The 25,371-nt window shown below is 41.7% G+C and overlaps 1 protein-coding gene across 1 annotated transcript in view; it reads right to left on the bottom strand.

The window, feature by feature from the left end:
- Positions 1–25,371, bottom strand: part of DOCK8 (dedicator of cytokinesis 8) — an 83,771-nt gene that overhangs the window by 10,589 nt on the left and 47,811 nt on the right. The window contains exons 17-30 of the mRNA XM_008589412.1: positions 24,587–24,769; positions 24,091–24,223; positions 22,900–22,987; positions 19,408–19,504; positions 17,582–17,716; positions 16,572–16,724; positions 15,137–15,295; positions 14,964–15,021; positions 13,512–13,738; positions 8,597–8,740; positions 7,249–7,380; positions 6,659–6,793; positions 5,231–5,320; positions 2,020–2,256 (exon numbers count right to left, since the gene is read on the bottom strand). Of these exons, the coding sequence (XP_008587634.1) occupies positions 2,020–2,256; positions 5,231–5,320; positions 6,659–6,793; positions 7,249–7,380; positions 8,597–8,740; positions 13,512–13,738; positions 14,964–15,021; positions 15,137–15,295; positions 16,572–16,724; positions 17,582–17,716; positions 19,408–19,504; positions 22,900–22,987; positions 24,091–24,223; positions 24,587–24,769 (1,971 nt within the window). The remainder of the gene's footprint in view (positions 1–2,019; positions 2,257–5,230; positions 5,321–6,658; positions 6,794–7,248; positions 7,381–8,596; positions 8,741–13,511; positions 13,739–14,963; positions 15,022–15,136; positions 15,296–16,571; positions 16,725–17,581; positions 17,717–19,407; positions 19,505–22,899; positions 22,988–24,090; positions 24,224–24,586; positions 24,770–25,371) is intronic.

Raw genomic sequence — 25,371 nt, 5'->3', positions numbered from 1 at the left:
AGTGCGCCACCGGGCTGGCCCCCTCCTTCCCCATCTTAACACAAGTTTTGGCATTACTTGTGCCTTCTCCAACTTTCCCTAGTAATTGGAAAGTAATTGAAGGTGAATTCCTAGTAAATGGAATTCTCTTAAAGGTCAGTCTAGTTGCTAAATTCTGCTGGTTTGCGGTAGGGTCCTTCCTGAATGTTATGTGTTGAATTATGACCCCCTAAAATTCATATGTTGAAGTGCTAACCTCCAGTACCTCAGAATGTGACCTTATTTGTAGAGAGGGCCTTTACAGAGGTAATCAAGTTAAAATAAGTTCATTAGGGTGGACCCTAATTCGGTATAGCTGGTGTCCTTATAAGAAAAGAAAATCTGGACAAAAGCACTCACAGAGGCAGATGACATGAAGGCACAGAGAGAAGTCCATGTGCAGGCCAAGGAGAGAGGCCTGGATCAGACTCTCCCTCACAGACATTGGAAGGAACCAAACTTCCAACACCTCAATCTCAGACTTCCAGCTTCCAGAACCGTGAGACAAATTTCTGTTGTTTAAGTCACCTGTCTGTGGTATTTTGTTATGCAGCCCAGGGAAACGGGGGTTCTCATTTGAGGTTCCTGGGGAACTACAGATGGCCGAGAAGAGCTGGGAGAATGCTTTTTGGCACGATGAGTTTATTTCTGTGCCATGCCTAGAATGTCACAGTGTTCAGAAGTCCAAAATAATAAGAAATACAACAGATACTGTCTACACTAACCTCTTCCTGACAGAGTCACTAGTTCAGTCATTCTTTGCCCCCTGTGAAACCCACTCTTGATGCGGCTGCCTTGCTCAATACCAGCTGTGGGCTATTCTCCTGCTAGCTCAGCCACTGCAGCTCCTGCCTGCTGAGGTTACGTTCACCACGAGTCATCTGTTTGCTCACCAACTTGATTATGCCTGTTATACTTGTTATTTTAATGACCTAATCTAATTAAATAATGCATAAGCTGATGAACTATGGGTGTGGAAAGAAAAAGAGTTGTTTCTGTGAAAGCCAAGCTAATGCCTGCGCAAGACATTATGAAAATGAGTTGCTATAAAAATTCCTGTCATATTAGGTGTGCACAAGACACCTGTAAAAGACTGGGGTGGGGGGAGGGAGATCATAAAAATCCAGAAGGCTTCTGCTCTAACATTGCTTAATGAGGATATTTAAGCTCTCATTCTGCCTGACAGAAAGCAAAATTGAAAATCATGGGCAATGCACTATGGGTGTGGTTTATATAGGAAAGAAATGCTGAATTGTGATCAGTCAACCCATAATCACAAAGAAGTCTGTGGCGCTATATAAAGAGGATGGCATATAAATGTGCATGTATGTGTTTTTAAGAAAAATAAAATGTTTAACATCATGCATACTTTTGAATGATTCTCTGATTTAACTTTCTTGATCCGTCCTATTTAAAATGGTTTAAAAGTCTTCTACTGCACGTAGAGGTCTTTCCTGACAATGTATAGATAAAGACACTGAAGATAAGTAGCTTGTGCTAAGTCACAGCAGGAAGCTAGAAGTCAGCCTGTCACCTTGTCTACCTTGTATGGTGACCTTCTTACAGGACACCACCAACTCACTGGGGCTGCTTGCTTGTGGTTCTTGTCTTTAATAATTAACAACACAACTATGCCTGAATCACCTGTGAGCTTTCAAATATGTAGAAATTTAATAGAAAAGATTTAAAATGTAAATATATACATTTTATGTAAGTTTATAATTAAAATATAAATATATATTAAATACTATAATTATGTATGTAAACATACTTATACTAAAGGTATACCTTTAACATATTAAACATTTAGTATAAAACAGTGCTATAAAATATGTCGCAGCCTGAATGGGATTCCCTGGCATCATGAGAGCGAGATCACCATGTGATATTTCAAGTGTGTCCCTCTCTGTTTCCATGAGGGGGTGCTCAGGTGTGTGTCCTCCTGGGAGGTCACCTGGCCCACTCACCCGGTGGTGGCCGCTCCCTCCCGGTTGCTGTTACCTCCTCCTTCTGGATGACGCTGATCCTGGTCTTGATGTAGGGGAAGGCGTGCATGGTGGTCAGCACCGTGTTCCTCCGGTACTGCTCGTGCAGCTCGCCCCGCGGCCGCCCCTCCAGCGTGAAGGGCGTGGTGTACATGAACCTCCGCAGGTTGAAATTCTTCTCAAAGTGGGTTACCCTGTCTTTCATCTCATACTCATCAAAGTAGGGCTCCACAAAAGTGATCTGTATGTAGACCTGGGGGGGGGGAGGAAGGAGAAGATGAGCTGTCCTGCAAAGGGTGACCATGGATTTGCAATCAGCCACTGCTCCTCTCCACCCCAGCCCGAGAAAGGACTGTGAGGAGAGAAAGGAAAATGTGCCTGTGGGAAGAGTCAGGTCCGCTGGCCGCCCCTCCTAACAGAGGAACTAATTCCACGGAACCCTTAGTAGGGAAGTTTGCAAACTGCTACTCGAGGGACAAGCTTTCTTTTCAGAGTGACCCTGACCACTACAGTCTTATGAGAAAGTGTGACTGGCTAACGAAAATGAACACTACTGAGTGCTGACATGGATGGAGCTGGAACTTTCACTCGTGGGTAGTGGGAATGCAAACATACAGCCACTTCACGAAACAGGTTGGCAGTTTCTTATACAGTTAAATGACACTGACCATGCAACCCAGCATTCCTACATATGTGCCCAAAGGAAGTGAAAACTTGTGTTCACACAAAAACCTGTACACGATTGTCTACAATTGTCATAGTAGACAAAAACTAGAAACAACCCAAATGTACCTCAACAACCCAAATGTCCCTCAAGTGGGGAAATGGATAAACAACTGGTGGTACATCCACACAATGGAACACTATTCAGCAATAAAAAGGAATGAACTACTACAACACAGATGAATATCAGATGGATTACGCTAAGTCAAAGAAGCCAGACTCAGAAAGTGATTCCACTTATTTACTGTATGATTCCATTTATACACATTCTGGAAAAGGCAAACTTATAGAATACAGATCAGTGACTGTCAGGGGTTGAAAGCAGAGAATGACTACAAAGGGCATGGGGAAATATTTTGCAGTAATGGAACTATTCTATATCTTGATTGTGGTGGTGGTTACATGTGTTTGTCAAAACTCACAGAACTAAATGCCAAAATAGTGAATTTTACTGATATACGTCATTTAAACACACACACACACACACACACACACACACACACACACACACACACTGTGAAGGGTACTTATTAAGGAAGAAGGCCTCTTTAAGAATGAAAAATGAAAGGCCACTTTAAGAATGAAAGTGTAACAATGAGCACAGATGCTGGGGTGCCCACCCACTGAAGTGGATGGGTGGGGTCACTGACCTCAGATCTTAAATCACTATTTAGTATAATGAAATCTGGTGTAAGTCTGGGTTCAGACTCTCATTCCAAGTTCTCATAACCTACCCTGGGAATTTTAAAATAGGGGAAAAGGGCACCCTGTGTCAGGGAGGTCACTGGTGGTTCTATATAACTCGTGCTGGGCACAGGTGACTGTGGGCACACAGCCAAGGACCCTAAGCATTTCTGTCGAAGCTTAGTTCAACTCTTACCAGTTATTGCTTTCAAGCCTAGGCTAAGGAATGTGTCTTAAGCGAGCAAGTGTTCTGAGATGTGGAGGAAAACAAACTCTTAAATTTGGCCAGTTCCTCCCTCCTTGCATCATCTTCATGATATCCTGGAAGACAGAACTGAGGCAAGAGTTTGGACCTTTCATTTTACAGGCCTGCCAGATGGTAACTGGTCCTCTGTCCCCTAGCCCTTAATAATACCTTGCGCTTGCATTCTTTCCAGCAGCTTAGAAAGCGCATTCACGAGCATATCTGTCTATAAGGTGGGCTGAGCAGGCAGGTATCACCCTGTGGTATAATAAAAAATGTCTGGTCTTTGTCCTCATTTCCTGACACAGAGATTCAAAAACCCTTGGAATTTCCTGAATGATAGGAGTGTCTCTGTTATACCAATGAGATGATTCAAAGTGAGTCCCTAGAAAGTTTCAGGATGGGAGGTGGTCACCGAAAAGACCAATCATGTGATTAGAAGGTTGGACCTTTGGGCCAGCTTGATCTCCAGAGAGGGGAGGGGGCTGGAGATTGTGAACAATCATGTGGCCACTGATTTAATTAATCATGCCTACATAATGAAACCCCAATAAAAACTCTGGACATAGTTTCCTGCTTGGTGAACACACTGATGTGCTGGGTGTGGGGTGACATTGCCTGGATTCCACAAGGAAAGGGCATAGAAACTATGCCTCTTCCTAGACCTTGCTCCATGTATACACTTTATTATAAAACTGTAATCATAAGTGTAGTACTTTTTGAACTCTGTGAGTCATTCTAGTGAACTATCTAACCTGGATGTTGTGGGAACCCCCAAATTTGCAGCCGGCTGGTCAGATGTGGGTGGCCCCAGGGGGACCCCCCCAAAGGCGGACGTCTAAAGTAAGGGCAGTCTTGTGGAGGGCTGAGCCTTTAACTTGTGGAGTCTGATGCTAACTCCAGGTGGTTTTTATCAGAATTGTACCGCAGTACTCCCAGCTGGGGGTGAAACGAAAAACACCGTCACGTGAAAGTGAGAAACTGAAGCCTAAGCCTTTTTAATCATTTCTTCAACAACCCAGTGATCGTGTACTTGGCTGGAAGGAATACCTGCAGCGTAGGAAGGGTGCCATTAAACGCTGTCAGTCAGGAGGTTGCATCTTTTTAACATGTCTTAAATTGAGAGTTTAAAGGTTTTGTAGAAAGCAGTAAAGAAGTGATTAAGAGTATGGGTGTAGGGATGACAGACCCCAAGTTTGAGGACTGGCTCTGCCACTCGCATGATCTTGGAAAGTTGCTTAACCTTTCTATGCCTCAGTTTTCTCATCTGTAAAATGGAAGCAACAAAACCTACTTCAAAGGGCTATTAGATGATGAAATGAAATGATGCATGAAAAGTGCCTAACAGTGCCAGGCACACAGATGGTGCTTAATTAATTATAGCTCCGATTACGATTCCTGTCCTTGAGTATGGTTTCTTTAAGATCTAACCAATTACTAGTTGAACCCTAGACAAAAATGTTTGGCTGCAGTTAAATGACATGGAGAGTCCAGGCAGAGGAGATCATTTTGTGTTCTCAGGGTAGAATAAGGGGATTCAGAACCTGATGGTTATTTTTGGCAATTTTTCTCATACCTTGTTAGGATCCAACTTGGTTTTGTCCACAGGAGTGGAGTCTTTTATCACTTCCACAAATTCCGCACCAAAACACTGACCATAAAATCCCTAGGTTAGAAGAACAAATAGTTTATAAAGGTTATTTAAACATAATGCAAGTACTTATCTTCTCAGATGTGAAATATGTTTGGAACAGTGCAAGGTAGAATTTGCTCATTGATTATTGAGAGTCCCTCTGAGCTAATGAGGAATGTTCAGCATTTCCGGAGATAAAAATAAAAATACAAGGAAGTGCAGCACTGTCAACTGATCTATGCTGTCTTGTAACATGTATGCTTGGCCTCCAATGCATCCAGCATCATCATATTTCCTGAGGCATCTTCAGGGGTATCACACTATTTACTTTCACCTTTTGTACCCAGGGAACTTGGAGGTTACCAGGCTTCCCATAATGTGGCAAACCACAGTGCACAAGAAGACAAATATCTACCTCTAATTCCAAGTGGGAAGACAATATTAGGGAACCAAGTGCCCCGGGATCACCTGCTAGCTCTCCTTTTCATAGGCTGAACAACTTTGGGCAAGTCACCCAATTACTCTGTGGGCCATGGCTTCTTTGAGTCGAGTAAGAATAAAAGTCCCTTGTTCAGCATGGATGGATAGTGTAAGGAGAAACTAGGCGACAAAAGTGTTTTAAGGTTTACAGTCATAAGACGACATAAATTTGAAGCGATAGCAAGAATGCATAGGAGTGAATCTTTGGTTCATGGTTGTCAGCAGCCTGGTGGGTTTTGTCTTGGGGACACCCTTGCCTTTCTGACACCCTTGCGTTTCTTCCTGGATTCTTAGTGCTTTCAATGTCCATTTCCTTTTTTCTGACTTTACGCTGTTTCTCTTTTTCTCCATTCTTTCAGCTTTTCCTCCATGAACAAGTTGCTTTTTTCTGTTTTATTATGAACCAAATGTAAATCGCAGGTTGGAGTCTGGGCTAGCCACAGCCCACGGGATAGCTGCTGCCCAGTGTCTCCGTATCCGAATGGAATGTGCTGTCTTGTGACACCAAAAAGATGGCCAAACCATTTTCTAGGGCTGATTCGGTATTTTGCCCAGATTACTTCAAAGTCAAAATGATACCCTTCAAGCTGATAAAACTCAATTATTCTGTATCTGATGGTATACATTACTCACATTTGAAAAGAGCTATAAATATTCACCATATAAATTTATAAACTTTGAAAAGCATACATAGATCTTGGGGGAAAATTATCCAAATTTTGTTTTCTTCATATCTCACCTAATACCTTCATATTATAAATGCAAAGTGGAGATGTTTATGTAGAGATCAATGAAGAATCCGTGACTCATTTTTTTTTTTTTTGTAATGACCCACTCTAACTTGTTTTTGTGAAGTATACAATGTCAGATACACAGAACCACTTTTCTTACCTCTAGTCTATGCGAGATCTCGGGAAGTTTGGTAATTGCAGGTTCTTTGTAAACAAATTCCTGCTCATCCAAATCACCAAATTTGGATCCATAGAAACCAACTCGGAAGTAGGTTCCAAACATTCTCTTATGATCCTGTAAACAAAATAAGAAATCTCTCCTTAGTTATATAATTCCTGAAGATCCATTAGGTTGCAAAGGGCAGGAGTCTTTTCTTATGTTACAAAGCATTTTTATACAGCTGATGTAAACAGAAATCACTCCCTTAAAAAAAAAAAGTAATGTTTATGGCATAAACTTTGGAAATAATATCAAAAGAAATCCCATGAAAGATTTACGAGCCTTTTAAAAAGTGCATTTAAAAGATTCTCACATTTTTTGGTTATAAAGTAATTCAAGCTGCCTTCTTTCACACCCTAAATTCTGGTTCCCTGTCTATTCCCAGCCCTTTTCTGTTGGGTAGATGAGAGTTACAGTAGTGATGTGCTCAAGGTGAATCCCTCCTTAGAAAGGAAGGAGGGCTGAGCATTTCTGAGACAGGGACTCCTGCCACCAATTAACAGGACCTGTGAGCCACAGTCCCCAGCTACCTTGTTAATGATGCTGTCAAAGGCCTTCTGCAGCTTGTCGTGAGTGGAGGTCAGCTTCCGGAAGTCTCGATGCGCTTCAAGGATGGGGATGACCAGCTTGTAAACCTCGTTAACTGTCTCATACAATCCTCCCTTGGAAAGAGGAGAAGAAAATCAGAGAGAATTTAATCTAATGGAAACTTACGAAGAGCAACCAGAGTTCATTATCCAAACAATGTGCAGGAGAATGGATTTATGGTCGCACACGGTATTTTACAGAGCGGGAGCGGTGTCCGAACATCTTTGGGATGGTTTGTAGCACCCACACTGAACCAGACACATGCTAAATGGCCCTGTAAGCAGGAGGTGACAATGGCAGCAGGAGCTAAGAGCAGCTCAGGAAGGCAGCTTCAGTGTATGTAAATTTCATCAGGGTCCCCTGTAGCCAGATGCTCAGTGCATGCCTCAGAGGAGTTAGGATTCTAATGAATTAATTTTCTTGAATTTCATGAAAAACAAGAGTGTATTGAGCATTTTCTAAATACTGAAAGGAAAAGCAGGAAAAAAATGAGAGAAGATAGCTAAAACAATCGTTAAAGTACATAGAAGTTAGAGGAAAAAGTTGGAAATGAAAAGTAGGAAATAAAGAAAAGTGTAAGAACGAAAACAAAATTGAATCAACTAAATACAGTGAAGTATTAAGGATTTACTTGGCTTAAAATCTGGGGGAGGAGGGAGATTATTAAAATGAAAATGGATGAGAGACTCCCCCTTGCCCTAAATCTCAATGACTTGATGTATAAATTTTTTCTCTTGTTAGGAGCATTTGGATCCAGGGTAGATCCCCTCCCTAAGGCGGGGAGTGGCAGTGATTTGTTCCCAGGTTTCTCGGAGCTAGTCCTCAGCTGCCGTGATCCTGGAGACTCCCCAGTCCTTAGGCGGGAACACACTGTCTCTTTATTCCTTCCTTCTCCTCCAGGGGCTCCTCCCCAGTGTTTTCTCCATGAGAGGAGAAACGAGGGAGGGAGAACATGCCTCCTCATCTGTTGTGTAACCCTGGGCAAGGCACTTCACCTCTCTGTGGCTTACTTTCCACCCCTATTAAATAGAAATAATGCTGGGAAGCCTCTGCCCAGCCAAGGAGCATGCAGTGAAAAGCAGAAGACTGCAGGATGGAAGCCTTCCTCACCTCCCTCGGGGGCTGATGCAATTTGCTCCCATCCAAGTCCTCCCCAGGCCCATCCCCGCCCTGCACGCCCCGGTGTGTGGTGCTGGAGTGGGGCTGGCCGGGCAGTGGGACTGGGTGTGGCCAGCACCCTGTGACTGGCCCGAAGGCGTGGGGCCAGGCCCTGGGCCACCCGGCACTGACCGTGCAGAAGAGCTCCGCCGCCTGCTCCAGCAGGCCCACCAGCCCGCTCTCCGTGAAGTACCGGCCCGAGCACACCCCGTCTTCGTCAGGAGACAGGGTGTCGTCAGAGACCGCAGACTCCTCCAGCACGTTGGAAGAAATATTCTGCAAGAGATCACAGTGTAATCCTGAGAACAGGGAACCAGACTCATAAGACGAAACCAAGACGTAGGGAGAGGAAGCCGATGCTCAGATCCTTACCAGGGGTGTGATGACACCAGGTCTGTAAATCCACTCAAGAGGGCTTTGGGCTGCCACTCATTTGGAAGGGACACACTGAGCAACTGGTAGTCAAGCCTCATTATTTTCTTTTTAACCATTAGAAGATTGTTTTTTTCCTTTTTGTCTTTTTTCATGTTCGGCAACGGATGGCAACCCTCAGTGTCGCGTCTGTACTGGACCGGGACCGGCAACGGGATGGCAACCCTCGGTGCCGCACCTGCACCTCGCTCAGCCAGTGAGCGGGAACCGGTCTGTATGTGGGATCCGAACCCTCGGCGGGAGCGCCGCCGCGCTCCCAAGCGGCGCACTATCCAGTGCGCCACCGGGCCGGCCCAACCATTAGAAGATTTTATGTGAGGGGCACTTACTTCAATGAGACAACAGTTGAGTTACTTTATGAAACAACCGTGAGGGACATACAGTGGGGTCTTGGTTTTTAAAAGGCAAAGGACAATTAACAGTGAACTAGACTCCTTGTGTCACCAGCTGAGTGAACCCCTGACTTTTGGGGGTGTTCTTCTGAAGTACGTTGCTACTGCTGACTTGACTTTCAGATGAATAGCCATAGTATATGACAACAGCAGGTGAGAATGTCTTCTTTATGGAAGTTTTTATGGCAATGCAGCAGTTACTGTTTTCTCCCCCATTTTGCTTCTATACATTTTCCCTTCACATAACTTACAGAGTTTAGGGCTTCTAGAAGAGAAGGCCGTGACCAGGGATAGGGTGACCCAAGTGAGAAACCTGGGGCACAGAACTGAGGGAGTCACTCACTCTCAGGGCCATGTGTGTGCTGATCCTGTACTAGCTTGACCCTGAGAGTGAGTCCTCCTTACATTCTGCACCTTGTACGCCTCCCCCACCTCACTCTAGTGCTGGTCCTGGCAGTGAGTCTCATACTCTTGACTGGTCGAGAGTCATTTTCTTCTTTATTCACAGCCATGGAATAAATGCACATGGAGCAAAGAAGAAATGGGAAATCTTCCTGGCTTAGGGATTGCAAACAGGTAGCACACATGCCACCACTTCCTATTGCTGTGCTCATGGCAGGCATAACAAATCAATATAGTACTTTTTCCTTGAATGTAGTCTCAAAATTCTTCTGAGCATAGTGCTCCAGGTAGCCACTACCAATTCATTAGGGCTGGCTTATAAAAGCTGTCTGCCTTCTGGCCTGGCTAGCAAGATCCAGTGAATCAGCCTTAGCAGTCAATGAGGAAATAGTTATCAAAGCCCTATCTCTTCATAACCATTATTGTAATGTAGTTTTAGGAATATATGAGAAGGGTCTTAGAGTTTTTTTGTGGTCAATCTTTCCTCTAAACCTGGCCTCTCTATTATGACATTTCTGAATTGGAGATAACAGAAGGTCCAAGAGATTCAGATAAAAGAATCTAATAACTGAGAAAACTAATACTATTAGAATTGTACACAATTTTCCACATGTATAGAAACAGATTTGAAGCTATGTAGCCTTATTAGCTGCAGTCAGAGGAAAAAGATTTTGGGCAGACGTTATTGGCTTCAGAACTAGGGAGGTAAATGTAACAGCAGTATCTGAGAATGTGTCCATCTCTACATTTGTGAAATAAATCTTGCACTCTGGGGCATAGAATTTCAGTGATCTCAGTTACTTGGAATTCAGTGACCTCAAAGTTATTTTCCTTGCACAAATTTATCTCTAGTTCATAAGCCTTTTCCAAAGGCTCAATTTTATTGAAGTAGAACAAGGTTGAAAACTAAAGTACAGAGCATTTAAGAAATCAACAGTGGGCATCTGTTGTTAATGCTGCCCAGAATTCCTTCATCCTTCTATAAAGTTGGCATCCTGAGTTTTTGGGGAGGGGGGACCATTCATAACTCCAGGTGTGGGGTTGTGACTCTGGCTCAGAGTCATTATGATTGGTTCGGGGATGAGTACTGACCCAGTCAGAACCAATAAGATGCACTGAGACTTTCTCTGCAACTACAAGCAATGGGGCATCTCTCTTCTCTACTGGACTTGAACTCGGAGAGGTAAGCCTAAATCTTACGCAATCAGTGTGGGAAGCCTGCGAAGAATGAAGCTGACAACAGAAGGCAGAGACAGGATATGGTGATAACACTGGTCTGATGACACTGTTTGGACCCCTAGGTCCAGTTTGGCGGGTGCTACTCCAGCCTTACCTCCCTCACTCAGGCTGGCAAATTCTACTTTTTACTTTGGGTCTCTGGGTTGGGTGTTCTGTCACTTGCAAGCATGTACAAGGGTACTTCAAAAAGTTTGTGGAAAAATAGAATTAAAGATAATATGGATCTTTCCATGAACTTTTTGAAGTACCCTGGTATCTCCAAACTGATTTGGCATGTCTCGTGTGAGAGAAATGAGAAATCATTCATAAGCATCAACATCATTTGGCTTTCCTTCTGTAGATGAGAACACCTGACTCCTCCTGTTCTGTGCATCGTGAAGGCCTCACGCTTCTCGGTTTCTTCTGCCTCCCTTTTTGCCTTCTTCACCCCTTCTACAGAACCCCAGGCTGGGCCATAGTATAAACGCTCAGGGCGTCTTGTGCCTCTTTATGGCAGCGTTGATAGGAATTGTAATTGAATAAAGAATTGAATCATGAGTTAAATGATGTCTCTCTGGCTGAATATAGAGTTCATGAGGACGGAATAAATGCTCAATAAATATTCTCTAAAAGAAGGAGTGGGTAGATAAAAGCATATGAAAAGATAGAGCTGTGTGCCCCCATGTAGGGATAATGTGGAGTTTTTCTGTTGGTTCTAGAATAACTATTCTCTCTCTTCTTACTGTGTTTCCTTATAAGAAAATCAATTGAATTCTAGGTAAAATTAGGATAGTAAGGCTTACTAAACATAAAAGTCAATAACAAAATGCAATTAGTATTTAAATGTTAAATATTAAATAGAATACAGTAGCTGTGAGAAAGGCATGCAAGAATTACAAGAAATAGTTTAGTAAATAAAACAAGAAAAGGAGATGTTACAATGCAACATTAAGTGATAAACCAAAAGATTTTCTGGGAATTAAAAGAGTAGTACTATAGTATTTACCCTTGATAATACCAAATGGCAGAAATAAATTTGATGAACGAAGCAGATACATCTAAACTAATTTTTATACCTTTCTTGTTAACTTTTACATGATTCAAAATCAGATGTAATATTTTTATGCTTTTGGATAAGAGTTTAATTATTTGCTTTTATAACAAACATCTCTGAACTGAGAATAAAATTAATTTTCCAAGAATAAGATCATAGAATAAATATTTTTGTTTTTGAAAACCATATGAAAGAAGGAGCTAACAATATGAGACAATAGCCCGTTTGGCAGATGAACAGTGTTCCAGGAAACCAGAAGCTCCCAGCTGCACTAGCGGTAGTTTCAGTGACTTATTCTCTAAGCCTGGGAAAGCTACTTTGAATTTTTTTTTCTTTCTGGTTCCCACAGCATCACAAAATTGTGTGGAAGACTAATAATGAGAACAAAGCCTTTCATAAAATCAGTCATGTAAATTCAAGCAAGAATAATACAAACATTTGTAAATAATTGTGTGAGTCTGACTTGAAAAGAGCTTTATTGCACACAGCATCACAAAATTGTGTGGAAGACTAATAATGAGAACAAAGCCTTTCATAAAATCAGTCATGTAAATTCAAACAAGAATAATACAAACATTTGTAAATAATTGTGTGAGTCTGACTTGAAAAGAGCTTTATTGCTATGGCTATATTGTTCATGGTTTCAGGAACGATCATCTCTACACATTATGTCTCTTGAAAAAGAGTACTCATAACACAGTTTTGTTTTTTTTCTCTAAAGGCTGTATTAAACTATTCAGTGAGAATAATCCAAGTGGCCTCTGAGCAACCCAGTCTGAGCCAACTTTTAGGTCTGGCAGACAATCTCCCTTCGCCAACTATGGGTAATTTTCAGCTTATCCTAAGAAAGTATTGATTCAGCCTTTTGTTTCCCTTCCCAGGTCAATTTGATTCTTTCTTGATTTTGGATCAGGAGTGGGACCCTACAGAGTCAGGGAGTGGAATCAAAGGAATGGGCTATGAGTGAAATCATTTCTCCAATGTTCAGAAATACTTTCATGGTTGTCGGTATATGGTGCCAACTAGAAGTCTTTGACAAAGAGTCTAAATGACCTTAGATAAATTTCTCTCTCAGTTCCTTCATCTGTGAGTTGGGAGTAACTCTCCACCTGCCCCAAATGAAAAGCAGGCATATGAAAGTCTTTGACAATGTCTACTAAAGTGGCTATCAACTCTAGGTACCATTATTGCAAACAATAATTAAAAAAAAAAAAAAAAGAAACCCAAGATGGTAGAGCAATTAGAGAAGGAAGTACAATACGTTAGCACAGGGTTTTCAGCCTTGGCACTACTGACAATTGGGGTTAGATAATTCTCATTGGAGGGAGCTTTCCTGTGCATTGTAGAATGTTTAGCAGCATCCCTGGCTTCTACTTATTAGATGTCAGGAGCACCCACCTTCCCTCTTCCAGTGGTAACAACCCAAAATGTCTCCAGACCTTGCTACATGCCCCCTGGAGTGGGGGGCAAAATGCCCTCTGGAGTGGGGGGGCAAAATGCCCTTGGTTGAGAACCACTGTGCTAAAGAAAATGTTGAACTTGCCCCCACCTGAAAGCTGACGCTGCCCACTGGCAGGTAGCTGTGGTCCTCCAGCATGCTCAGGTACTCGGCCACTAATGCGGCTGCATGCACCAGGCACATGGCGGCCTCTGTGTAGCACTTCCTCTTGGTGTGTTTCTCCGCCATGTTCTGGAGCCAGGTCAGGCGCAGATCAGGAGATGTCTGGTAACTCTTGGCAATTCTGAAGACAGATGGAGAAATAGTTTCAAGGACAACTGGTTAATGACACTTCTACTGTTTGTGGCCAGTTTTTTCCCCCAAGAGTTCCCACTCCCCAGCCCCCAAAATTTTTGCTTACATCTTCAGAAAATGAGAGAAAAGGCAAATATTTATTAGTCCGAATGTTTTCATTCCATGTCTAGGGTGTGCTGGACCCCAAGAAATAGTACTTAGTAAAAGCTCTATGGGAAAAAAAGACTTCATAAAATGATGTCCATTTTAATGGATCTCAAGCAATTTTCTTCCTTTTTTTTTCTTTCTCTCAAAATAACAACAGAAGACAAAAATACTACCCTTCTTATTATGTGGCATCAGGACAATTTTGTCTCTGTAAGTAAGTTCTCCTGAACAAGGATTGGAAGGCAAAGTTTTAAACTACCAAGTAAAATATGATTTCTAAAGTAAACCCATACATGTGTGTCTGGATATAACTGGAACAAAATCATATAGGAAATAATTCATATAACAGGTGGTAATTCTTATCTCTCATTCTATAGTAAGTAGAAGATAGTGTTATAAAATAAGTACCTCATTTTATTTTATTTTATTTATTTATTTATTTATTTTTTTCCTTTTTGTCTTTTTTTACTGACCGGTAACAGGGTCACAACCCTCGGTGTCGCGCCCGTACCAGGGACCGGCAACGGGATCGCAACCCTCAGTGTTGCGCCTGCACCGCGCTCAGCCAGTGAGCGGGAACCGGTCTCCTAATTTCCTCCTTTTTCCCTGTGCCTAGGTGAATCTTACTCCAGCCTTTTAATCTTCTCACCCCCTCTCTAAGCCTTTCCTGGCTACTAGCTTGTTTATTAATCATCCCCTCCGTTTCTCTAACTTCATGTAGCATTTAGTTTCATACCACACACTGGGCCCTTAAGTATTAATTGTCTTTTATTGCATCCTAATTGTTTTGAGACTGAGCTCTCCAAATAGACTGTTAGCATCTTGGAGCTGAGACAGTGGTGGATGTTTTTTTTGTACCTCTCAGAGCACTGAGAACATATGCATATTCGACAGGCAATAAATACTTGTAAATTATATATATATATATATAAAGTTTTAATTGGCTGATCCCAAGCCGATGCATGAGACAAGGTATGTTGTTCAGTCTACCTGAGTGGGAAAAGGAGTTGACTGCATGGCCGTGTCCTCTTCTGAATAGGCCAAAATCGTCCTCAAGGATCTTCTCAGGTACTCCTCATTAAAGTCTGGTGCTTTGCCCACCAAAGATGCCAGAGACATGGTTACTTGCATCTTTACTCTTGCAGTACCTCTCAGAGCACTGAGAACATATGCATATTCGACAGGCAATAAATACTTGTAAATTACATATATATAAAGTTTTAATTGGCTGATCCCAAGCCGATGCATGAGACAAGGTATGTTGTTCAGTCTACCTGAGTGGGAAAAGGAGTTGATTGCATGGCCGTGTCCTCTTCTGAATAAGCCAAAATCGTCCTCAAGGATCTTCTCAGGTACTCCTCATTAAAGTCTGGTGCTTTGCCCACCAAAGATGCCAGAGACATGGTTACTTGCATCTTTACTCTTGCAAAGTTCTGCATCAGAAAAAAGAAAGAGAGAAAAAAAAAAAAGATGGAACAAATAAGAGGCACTCGGCTAGTGAACGACTGAAGGCAGTAGGGTCAGACATGAACAGCTCCCCAGTGTTTCTTTTACCCCAGTCTTAATCATTTCCTTTTCTCTCAATGAAATGTGAGCAAGACTTTGCACAACATTCACATTATTGTTTAAATGGTTTAAATGGATGTTGCTCTCACATAAATCTGTCAGGCTCCCTTTAAATTTTCATTCAGATAAAAAATTGGGTTTTTTTTTTTTTCATTGAGTATTGGACTGCCTCCATAGTGCAATGCCGGAAGATTCCTATAAAGTTGGGCCAAAGGATATATCCTTTTGTGCCAAGATTGTCTTCTTGAGACTTTGTGTAAACTGCAAAGAGGAATGGGGCCTCCATGGCCTGGATTTCTGAGATTTTGGATTCTGGGTAAGCAGCAACTTCTTGTTAAAGTTGGGCCAAAGGATATATCCTTTTGTGCCAAGATTGTCTTCTTGAGACTTTGTGTAAACTGCAAAGAGGAGTGGGGCCTCCATGGCCTGGATTTCTGAGATTTTGGATTCTGGGTAAGCAGCAACTTCTTGTTCTCTGTTCCTTCCAATCCCATGGAAGAATATGGCTATCCCAAGGGCCCCTGAGGAATGTTCTAAAGGCTTATAAATAGTTATCCCTAATATATTCTAAGGACCCTATCTTTCTTCCATGGGCCAATTTATCTTTTAATATCACCTGAGCATGCTCATTAACATGACTACAAATGAAAATTCCAAAAGAACTTACCAAAATCTAGACAAACTAAACCAAAGGTTTAGTGTTCTACAGTAATGCTGAACTCCAAAGGCTTCTAAGCTTCAATTAAAACTCAGGTCTAGATGATACTAATCATTTAAAATTCTCTTCAACCGGTCATTCTGGTACCAGCCAGTAAGAACTTAGAAACGGAACATACTCTTCTGAATTCTTAACCTGACCAGTTTATTTTTTTCCCACTAATGATTACTTTTAATCTACATATATTCTTCCATTTCTTATTGAAACATACTGATGGAAACCACTGCATTGATTAATCTTGATATTAACTTTAGATGCAAATTCAAATGAAGGCTGCTACCATCTACCTGCTCAATTGTTCCTTTCTCACAGGAGAGAAGTAAATTGCAATACTACAAACTTTCCCTTATGTGTTTCTCCCAACCAACGCTTTGCATTGACTTTCACTACCGATTCTGGGTCACCCCACCGGTCTGAGCTCTTACACTGGTGGCGCCAAAACTGAACCTCATGAGGAGGTAGAGGGTGGCACAGGCTTGGCTCCGAGTGATGTCCATGCTGCTGCTGCAGTGGTGCAGCACTCGCTGACACAGGTCTGCGCATTGTTCCACCTCCTCCTCGAACAGCAAGTCTCCGAACTAGGAGAGACACAGGGGCCATCAGACATCACTTGGCACTTTGATACACTTTCTGGGCTGGATGCTATTGAAATATTCAAATGCCTGCTTGGGCAAGCAAAAAGTCTGGAAGAGTTAATACACTGCTCCATAAAGATAATGAGCTGCATGAGTCAGAATATAGATTTAAGCAAAGGAGTTGACTTAAGATTTAATTATGAACTGCACAGCTAAGGTCAGGGCTGCGTTATTAAGTGCATTGTTAGCCAAGTTACATTCACTGGTACAACTATGAAGGAATTAAACTGAGTTTCCTGGGTTCCTTGGAAATTATTGGTGACTAAGAAAGAAAAAATAGTCCTAATATGGGAGAGCAGAAGAATTCTACTTCTTAAATTTAAAAGATGCCAGATAGAAGGCACCAACTGAGATCTTCAATAAGGAGAAAAATAATCTGCATAGGCCATTTTCACTTTACCCAAGGATAATCAACATTCTTTAGGCTATGAGAAATTCACTTCCAAACCTTCTTGCATTTTATGACATGACATTTTGTAAGACTTACTAGTTGGAGTCATGTAATGGATTTTAATTTCACTCACATGAGGATTTAAAGAAAAAGAGTGAAATTTCAAAGTTGCTCAGTTGATTTTTGCTCTCGTGCCATAGTGGCTATGAGAGGCTATTTCACATGTCTACGGTTAGGTGCACATTTCAAGAATCAGTGCATCTTCTTTTTTCCTAGGAAGACTTAAAACCTTTGCTGTGATGCCACTTAAGACACTCTGTGGGTTTTGGTCCACCTAAAGGGAGAACGTGAAGACAGATGAGAATCTTACTCTTAATTAAGAGTAAGAAAACAAGCATCCCACATTTACCTTGGCAATGAGAGCCCGGAGTGTGGCAAAGCAGTGAGTCAGGTAGGTGGTACTCTGGTCACAGCTCAGAGAATTCACCAACACCCTCAGAACACCTCCCAGCAGGCTGTCTTTACAGTCCAGAGCCGAGCTCGCCTGGGGAAATGGAAGAACAGCATCACTGAATTCCTGCACTGTTTCAGTGGATTGAGGGGTGAAGGCACAAGAGACGTTCTGACGATTAGCACAGTGATGCTGATGTTTCGTCTCTCTCCGTGGAAGGTCTTAAGGGCTCGTGAGCCACCATGCTTGCACGTATCATCCACTAACCATGAGAGCTGAAGACGTATTCCCAAGTGACTTTACTTCAGTAGTCCCAGTTGATCTGGGATATATGCCTAATTCTGGTTCCTAAACAAAATTATAAGGCCCACCTCCCCCCATCCTGGGCCATAGCTTTTGGAATAGTCTTTCTTTGTAAACAAAGCATCGTTTTCTTCGTGGGCTTCAAAACACAATTGTGGGCTTCCCAGTAGCAATGCTTGCCTAATTCTGGTTCCTAAACAAAATTATAAGGCCCACCTCCCCCCATCCTGGGCCATAGCTTTTGGAATAGTCTTTCTTTGTATACAAAGCATCGTTTTCTTCGTGGGCTTCAAAACACAATTGTGGGCTTCCCAGTAGCAATGCTACGAAATAGAAAGTTATTTATGAGCCACAGCAGGACTAACACCACCAAAGATAATAAGTAAGTTTCAAACTGAAAATTGCAAATACATTTTGAGGACGGGTGTTAGGTATATAGCACTCAAAGTCATGCTGTATGAAGATATAACCAATGTGATGCCCAGCATTTAAGTTATCAGGGATATTAAAGTCATCAAAGATGCCACACACTTTTTGTCTTTATTTTTGTACAATAATTACTTTGATTTTAGACAACTTAAAAGTCAGATAACTTGTATTTCAAAAGTATTTCTTCTAGCCCTAAAAAGCAATACTGGACTTACTCTAATAAATGACTTCCCAAAGGAAACATGCAAGGACTCATTTTTCAGGGCAACTAAAAACTAATTATCACCTAGACTATTTGGGAATCTGCGGAAGTATCACCTAGAAGATGAAATTAGTGTGGTGCAAAGTTCATAGCAACACTATACTTTTCTACATCAGGGATGACAAATTTATAGCACAAATGACTTTCCTTCACTAATGTGAATCCAAAGCAGGCCATCAATTACCATACTCAGCACTCTTTCTTACCTGGTTTAGTCATAGCCATAGATCCCATACCAGACAGTGACGATGATTCAACTGAAGTTGAACCACCAGGAAAAAAAACCTAGTTGCCATCCCTGTTTTAGGTACTAAGCAGCAGGCCACCATCCACATCACAAAGTTGGTACACACTCAGGCAGATTTCACTGATGCCAGCTTGTCAAGCACCCACCCCTTTCCAAGTGAGCAGCCAGTCAAAGTTAAAGCAGAAGAATGTTTGGTATCTCTGAAATGTGTAAGGTGGACACTATTGTAAATAGTAAACTCCCCAACTTCCTTTTTAAAAATGGTGCTTTTAGATCATGTTTATTTCTTCCACAATTTTGTACATAAGATTCCTTATTAAAGGGCCTCTCTCCCATGGGGCTGTGCGGAGGTCTCTTTTCTTTTCGGCCAGGGCTGGGGGCCAAGATCAGGCCTTATGGATTGTCATAGGAACTGCCACAAGCTTGGCAGCCTGGCTTTCCTACCTCGGACATTTGTAGTGAAAAAAGAAAAGAAAAGAAAAAACAAATTCTAATAAACATATTTATGTTGCACAGACCAGATCAGGGGTTTGTTGTCCTCACCTGGATAATGTTTTCCTGCATGTCAAGGATGATTAAATTTGCTTCTGTAGCCAGATTGCCACTGATCAAGGCTTCTTGGTCTAACTCGGCCTTTGTTCTAAGAAAGAAAAAGAGGTCAAATTAAAGCACATTAAATCAAACCTGGCCAGGTTCTGATGATGGCTATCTATGCACCAAGGCATAAAAAATCTTCAGAATCGTCAACCTTGAAATGAAAACAAAGCAGCCGGCAACACATAACTAAGGAGTGCAGGTGCTTTCTGTGATTCATGTCGGGTTAGAAAGCTTGTCTAAGTAAAGTCTCCAGGCCATCCTCATCCTCACTATTATTAATAATGATGACAATTATAAAAATAACAAAATGAGTAGAGAGGCAATTATTGGTTGCTACTAGCAATTAGGCTAGCCCATCAGACTGTTGCCTAATGCCTCAGGGTCATGCCTGCATTTCATGCATGAGAACTATCTCTGGATCTGAGCAAGGGGAAGCCCCTGCAGCAGGCTGGAGAGAGCAAGCAAGACTGGGCGTGATGTGAGTTTGGCAAACAGCAATGCTGTTGGGTTAGGAAAGGGTGATGCTTCTCAACCCAGTCAGGGGAGAGTCAGTCTTTTAACTGCCCAAAGACCACCTTGGGATTGCTCAGCCAAGTGTGTCGGCCCTTTTGTCCCTTTTCCTTTGGGAAGCAGAGTTGCATTCCTCTGGGGTAGGTCATCTAACATCCTGCTGGACAGTACTAGTCATTACCCATTAGGTGATGGGAAATTACTGGGTGCTGCTTCTCTATTAGGTTTCGTTTTAAGGAATCAGAGAATTTATGTACTACTCCATCCATTCTCATAAAATCCAAGTAAAGCTGGAAAGGGATATTTTGTATCATCCAAATTTAGTTGCATGGAAAGGGAGGTGTGAAGAACTGACTTTCCCAAGATGCCCCAGTGGCCAAGACATGACCACAGGGGCTGGGGTGTCATGCTACCAGCTCTAATGGTGTGGGTCCTCTTAACCCAATAATGGAGTTTCCAATAGAAACAGCAGAGCCACATATAGCATTTTATATTTTGTGGTAGCCACACTGAAAAAAGCAAAAATAAACAGATAAAATTATTTTCAATATATTTTATTTAACCTAAAAATAAAAAAAAATACTGTCAATATAAAAATGACTGGAGAAATATTTTACATTCTTTTATTTGTAATAAGTCTTCAAAATCTGGAGTGTATTTTTCACTTATGCTACATTTCAATTCAAACTACCTACATTTCAAGCACACAATAACCACATGTGGCTAGTGGCTACTGAATTGGATAGCACAGATCTAGAGTGCCTGGTCTGTTTTTTTCCAAAAAATTTTTTTATTGTGGTAAAATACAGATAACATAAAATTTACCATCTTAACCATTTTAAAATGTACAGTTTAGTGGTGTTAAGTACATTTATGTGTTGTTCAACCATCACCACCATTAACTTGGTTTTTAAAAAACCTATCAGCTATTCCTTTAAAACAGTGGTTCTCAGATTTGGCTGCACAATAGAATCAATCACCTGAGGAGTTTTACCAAATACTGATTCCTGGGTTGTACTGCTGGAGATTCTGATTTAATTGGCCTAGGATACATCTGGGCACTAGAAGCCTTAATATCTCCCTAGGTGATTCTAATGTGCAGCCCAGGTTGAAAATTACTGCTCTGAAAGAAACAGAGCAGAAATAATTGAAAAGTGATCTGAAAGAAAAAGGTGAAAGATACCACTATTATAATTACAGAAGGTTTTCCAAATAGTTAAAGTGAGCAACTATAATTTTACTATGGTTTCCTTTAAAAAAAGAAAAAAAAAGGACCTAGCCCCTGAAGATTTGCAGATGTGAATCATTAGCTCTGATAATAAGCAGCACAGCAGGTAGCTCAGGGCTGAGAAATAACCTAGAAAGAATTGGCAGGCTGTGCATAGTAAGGCCTAATATTGTGTTTTTACTACAAGCAAAAGGAAAAGGTTTCCCAAAACATCAATTTACATAGCCCAGGCAAAACATGCCTTATTAGGCTCTTCTTTTAATCTTGTAGAGTAGATGACCTACCCACCTAAGCAGCTCTGTAGTACCTACTGCATGCACTTTTTTGAGGGTCACTGTTCATTGCCCGTACTAGAACATATGGACTCTCAGAACCAAGTGTCTTATAAATCAGCTCAGGGAACTTAGATTAAAAATAAAATACCCAAAGCTAATGGATGTTATTAATAGATCAACAACTGGGTTTTCCAAGTAATGTCTATAATAAAAATGTGTTTGTTTCTTTAATTTTTTAAAAATAAATTTGGCTCCTTAATTCCCATAAGTGGACCAGATGATTCATTCTTATGGTAACGGCAAATATACTAACTCATATTTATTTATAAAACAACATTGCTATTCAGTTCTGCTCCATCCCCCCACTTATGATGGGTGTTTCACATACCATGGGGGTATTCTACCTGTGCCTTATCAAGTGTGTGTGTGGGGTGTCTTTAACCATACAATGTTTTCTGCAGTGTGCCCTGGATTCATTAGAGTTCCTGTAGCTAAGAGGAATAGAAGATATGTTCTATCCAAACATATTCAGTTTTAGCCCCGATATGTCTAAATTGTTGCATATAGAGCAATATATATATAGCATAGATTGCAATCCAAGCAGGATTTTTCTTCTTTCATTTCTTTACATATTTTTCTGATAACAATATTCATCATAATACACATACATTGTAGGAAGTACAGCAAAATATAAAGAAAACACCAATTACCTATATTCCCAATACCCAAAGAAAACCACTATTAATATTTTGATAAATTTCCTTCCAGCCTTTTAAAAATGCACTTAGGTGAAGAAGGAGCAGGAAGAAATAAAATAAAATAAAAATGCATTTAGTATATGTAGTTAGAAATTTGAGATTATACTCTACAACCAAGTGTTTATCCTGCTTTTGTTCACTTAATGTTGTATCATAAGCATTTCCCACTTAGTGATATCATTAAAATTATTTCAAAACATTTCAATGGCAACTTAATATTTCCTTACATATTTCCCTATTCTTGGGCATTTTGAATGTTTACAATTTTTTAAAAATAATTTTAAGTCATGCTGACATAAATATCTCTAAGTATGTATTTTTGTACACATTTCTGGAATGGAACTATGACTTGAAATTATGTGGTCTTGGGCACCTGTCCTGCTTTCCCTATTTTCTTGCCCCTCCATCATCTGCTTTTATTAAGCTGAGGCTGCTAAATATTAATTTTCCTTAAAGCCTATCAATGTGATACACCTTTAAGAGCTGAAAATCACAACTCCTTATCCCTTTGATTATCCTGGGTCCCTGGATGAACTGTACTTACACAGACAGTGATGTTTCATTTTCTTATTCTTGGAAGGATGCAGTTGTTTTAGTAATACAAGTAGCCTGGGGAAAAAAGTTTTGGACTTTGGGTAAAGGAGAACAAAGTTGCTGAGTGACTTACTTATCTAGCTTCTCATTAGCTTGCCGCCAATGTGTCTGCTCTTTCTTCCATCTCAAATTTTCATTTAGGCCTGGAAATCGGTCATTCCCTAGGAGTTAAGAAATACACGATAGGAATTTGATTAGCATGAAACCCTCAAGATAACTAGAAGTTCATAACAAGCTCAACTGAGAGGACTCAGCACCATCTCTCCAGTTAATTAGAGTCCATGCAGGATGCTTTTAGGTGACAAAGCCACCATGTCTGTGTCTGGGTTGATCTCTCTTTGATTGATGGGCTGGAACTTAAGAAGAACCCCTGCCTTTCTGGGGTGTCAAGGAGCATATGTCTTATGAACAGAGGGCTCCAGTAAAATCTGGGGACTCTATGTCTGGGTTGGTCTCTCTTTGATTGATGGGCTGGAACTTAAGAAGAACCCCTGCCTGTCTGGGGTGTCAAGGAGCATATGTCTTATGAACAGAGGGCTCCAGTAAAATCTGGGGACTCTCACTGAATTACTGGAAGGAGAGTGTGGGTGTTGAACGAGGGTGCCCAACCACCACTGAAAAAGCTGAGCTCCCTCCTAGTTCCCTGCTATTCTATTGTGTCCCATCCAATAGAATGAGCTGTCACTCTGTTCTGCTTTGAGCACAGTGAATAAGACTCAGGGTATCTGGGCATTTCACTCTATTCTAGAGTGATGAGCTCAGGCTTTTTGAGATCATTCCTGGGGTTGTGGGGTCCTTGGAGGGTTGGAACACTTGGAGACCATTTTTGGGAGTTGGTTCTATTCTAATAGTGCCTTGAATAATTTGGGGAGATGATATTGGGCTCAGAGCTATCCAGTTTCTTGACCGTGCTCCAGATAGGCCAGCCAGCTGTCACCTAGAGAGGCCTAAGCCTTGGGGGAGGCACTTTCCACATCACCCATGACTCACATTCTTGGATGTGACCTTTTACCACCAATAAGTTTTAGTTAAAAGATACCACTTGGGGACATTTACAGGGCTCCCGTGATCTCAGAACAGCAACTTTCTCTTAGAGGTAGGGGCTAACATTACATATGTCATGCACAGAATCTCATGCTGTCTCTGATAAGAGACATAAGTGTCTCAAGAAAGGAATGGAGTTTACTCATGTTGGGAGGACATTCCTTCCCACAAAGGGTGCAAAACTGTCTGGTAGAAAGCAGGGGAGGGCCAGTCAACACACCTGGAGTCCGGCAGCGGCGCATCATCTCCCCTCTGGCCCCTTCCCCACGGAGCAAAGCTTCTTCTAGCTTGGCCTTGACATCCCTAGACTTCTGCAGAACTTGGGTGCTGACTTTGTCAGAGCTCTGTTTGCCCTGCACAGGACAGACACAGGAGGGCATTTAGTTTGGTGAGATCTCTGTCAATGGGAAGAATCATCAAAACAGAACACACCACAGTGATGCCAGCCAGTTTTGACCTGTGCTACCCAGAAACACTGTTTTGGGGGATCCTATGGCTGAAATTCTGTTAACAGGAATGGGTTTCTCTCTACAGAAGTCAGAGATCCTTTCCCTGTGGAATTATCGTACCTATAAATGCAAATAGGGATGGAATTGAATACAGAAATAAGAAAAATTAATGATGACTCCACTGCCCAAACAAAGGGCCAGAGTAACAAGACAGGATTGAGCTTAGGAAATAAGAGCTGGCCTAAAATTGAGCCACCCCATACTTACCTTGTATTCAAAACATGAGACACAGATGAAAAGCAGATCTAAAATCCTGTTCAGTTGCATCGATGGCAAGTCGGCAATCCACTTCCTAATGAGGCTCTGATCAGCATTTTTCATGATCCAGAGGAAGCAGATCATGAGGTTGCGGGTGGTGTCGGCGTTCAGCATGTTATACTGCTTGTAGGGCTGCAAGGCGGCAGGTTGGGGGATGGGGACAGGGAAAGAAGTCAACTGACAGAGGAACCACAAGCTCCAGGGATGCTAATCTCTTAGACACCATGACTGTACTTCTCCCTTGGCTGGGGATGTTTCCAGGAGCCCTGGGAACTGTGTTCTTCGTGCAGGGTTCCTCAGCAAGCAGGCTCACCTGGGGCAGTGTCTGAGCCAGGCTTTCAGCCACATAACTGAGCACCCTCTGTCTTAGGAGCAGTGTGGTCTGCTGGTCTGCCCTGGACCTTGACCATGCTCTACAATCTCGGTGATGAAAAGGGGCTTTCATGTTGCTAAGATCTCCAAGTATTTCTCCTTTAAGCTGGACAGTGGAGGGTTGGACTTAGAAAAGGGAACTAGCCTATGGCTGGGTGCCATGAATAATTTAACTGTTCACATTTTAGCTTCTTTGTTACATAGTCCGAAGTATAACATAAGGGTCATGAACTGCGGAGCAAATGAATTACATCCTTAAGTTAGTGGAGTCCTCTGTAATAGGAGCTTAACCACAATTTCTATTTGCCTGGGGGCCGGAATGTGGAAGCTCAGGCAATAGCTGAGCTTTAATACTCTGGCCA

This window comes from Galeopterus variegatus, unplaced genomic scaffold (genome assembly GCF_000696425.1).
Source record: "Galeopterus variegatus unplaced genomic scaffold, G_variegatus-3.0.2 Scaffold5418, whole genome shotgun sequence".
In the NCBI taxonomy this organism is placed as follows: domain Eukaryota; kingdom Metazoa; phylum Chordata; class Mammalia; order Dermoptera; family Cynocephalidae; genus Galeopterus; species Galeopterus variegatus.
This window is presented reverse-complemented; position numbering and strand designations above follow the sequence as displayed.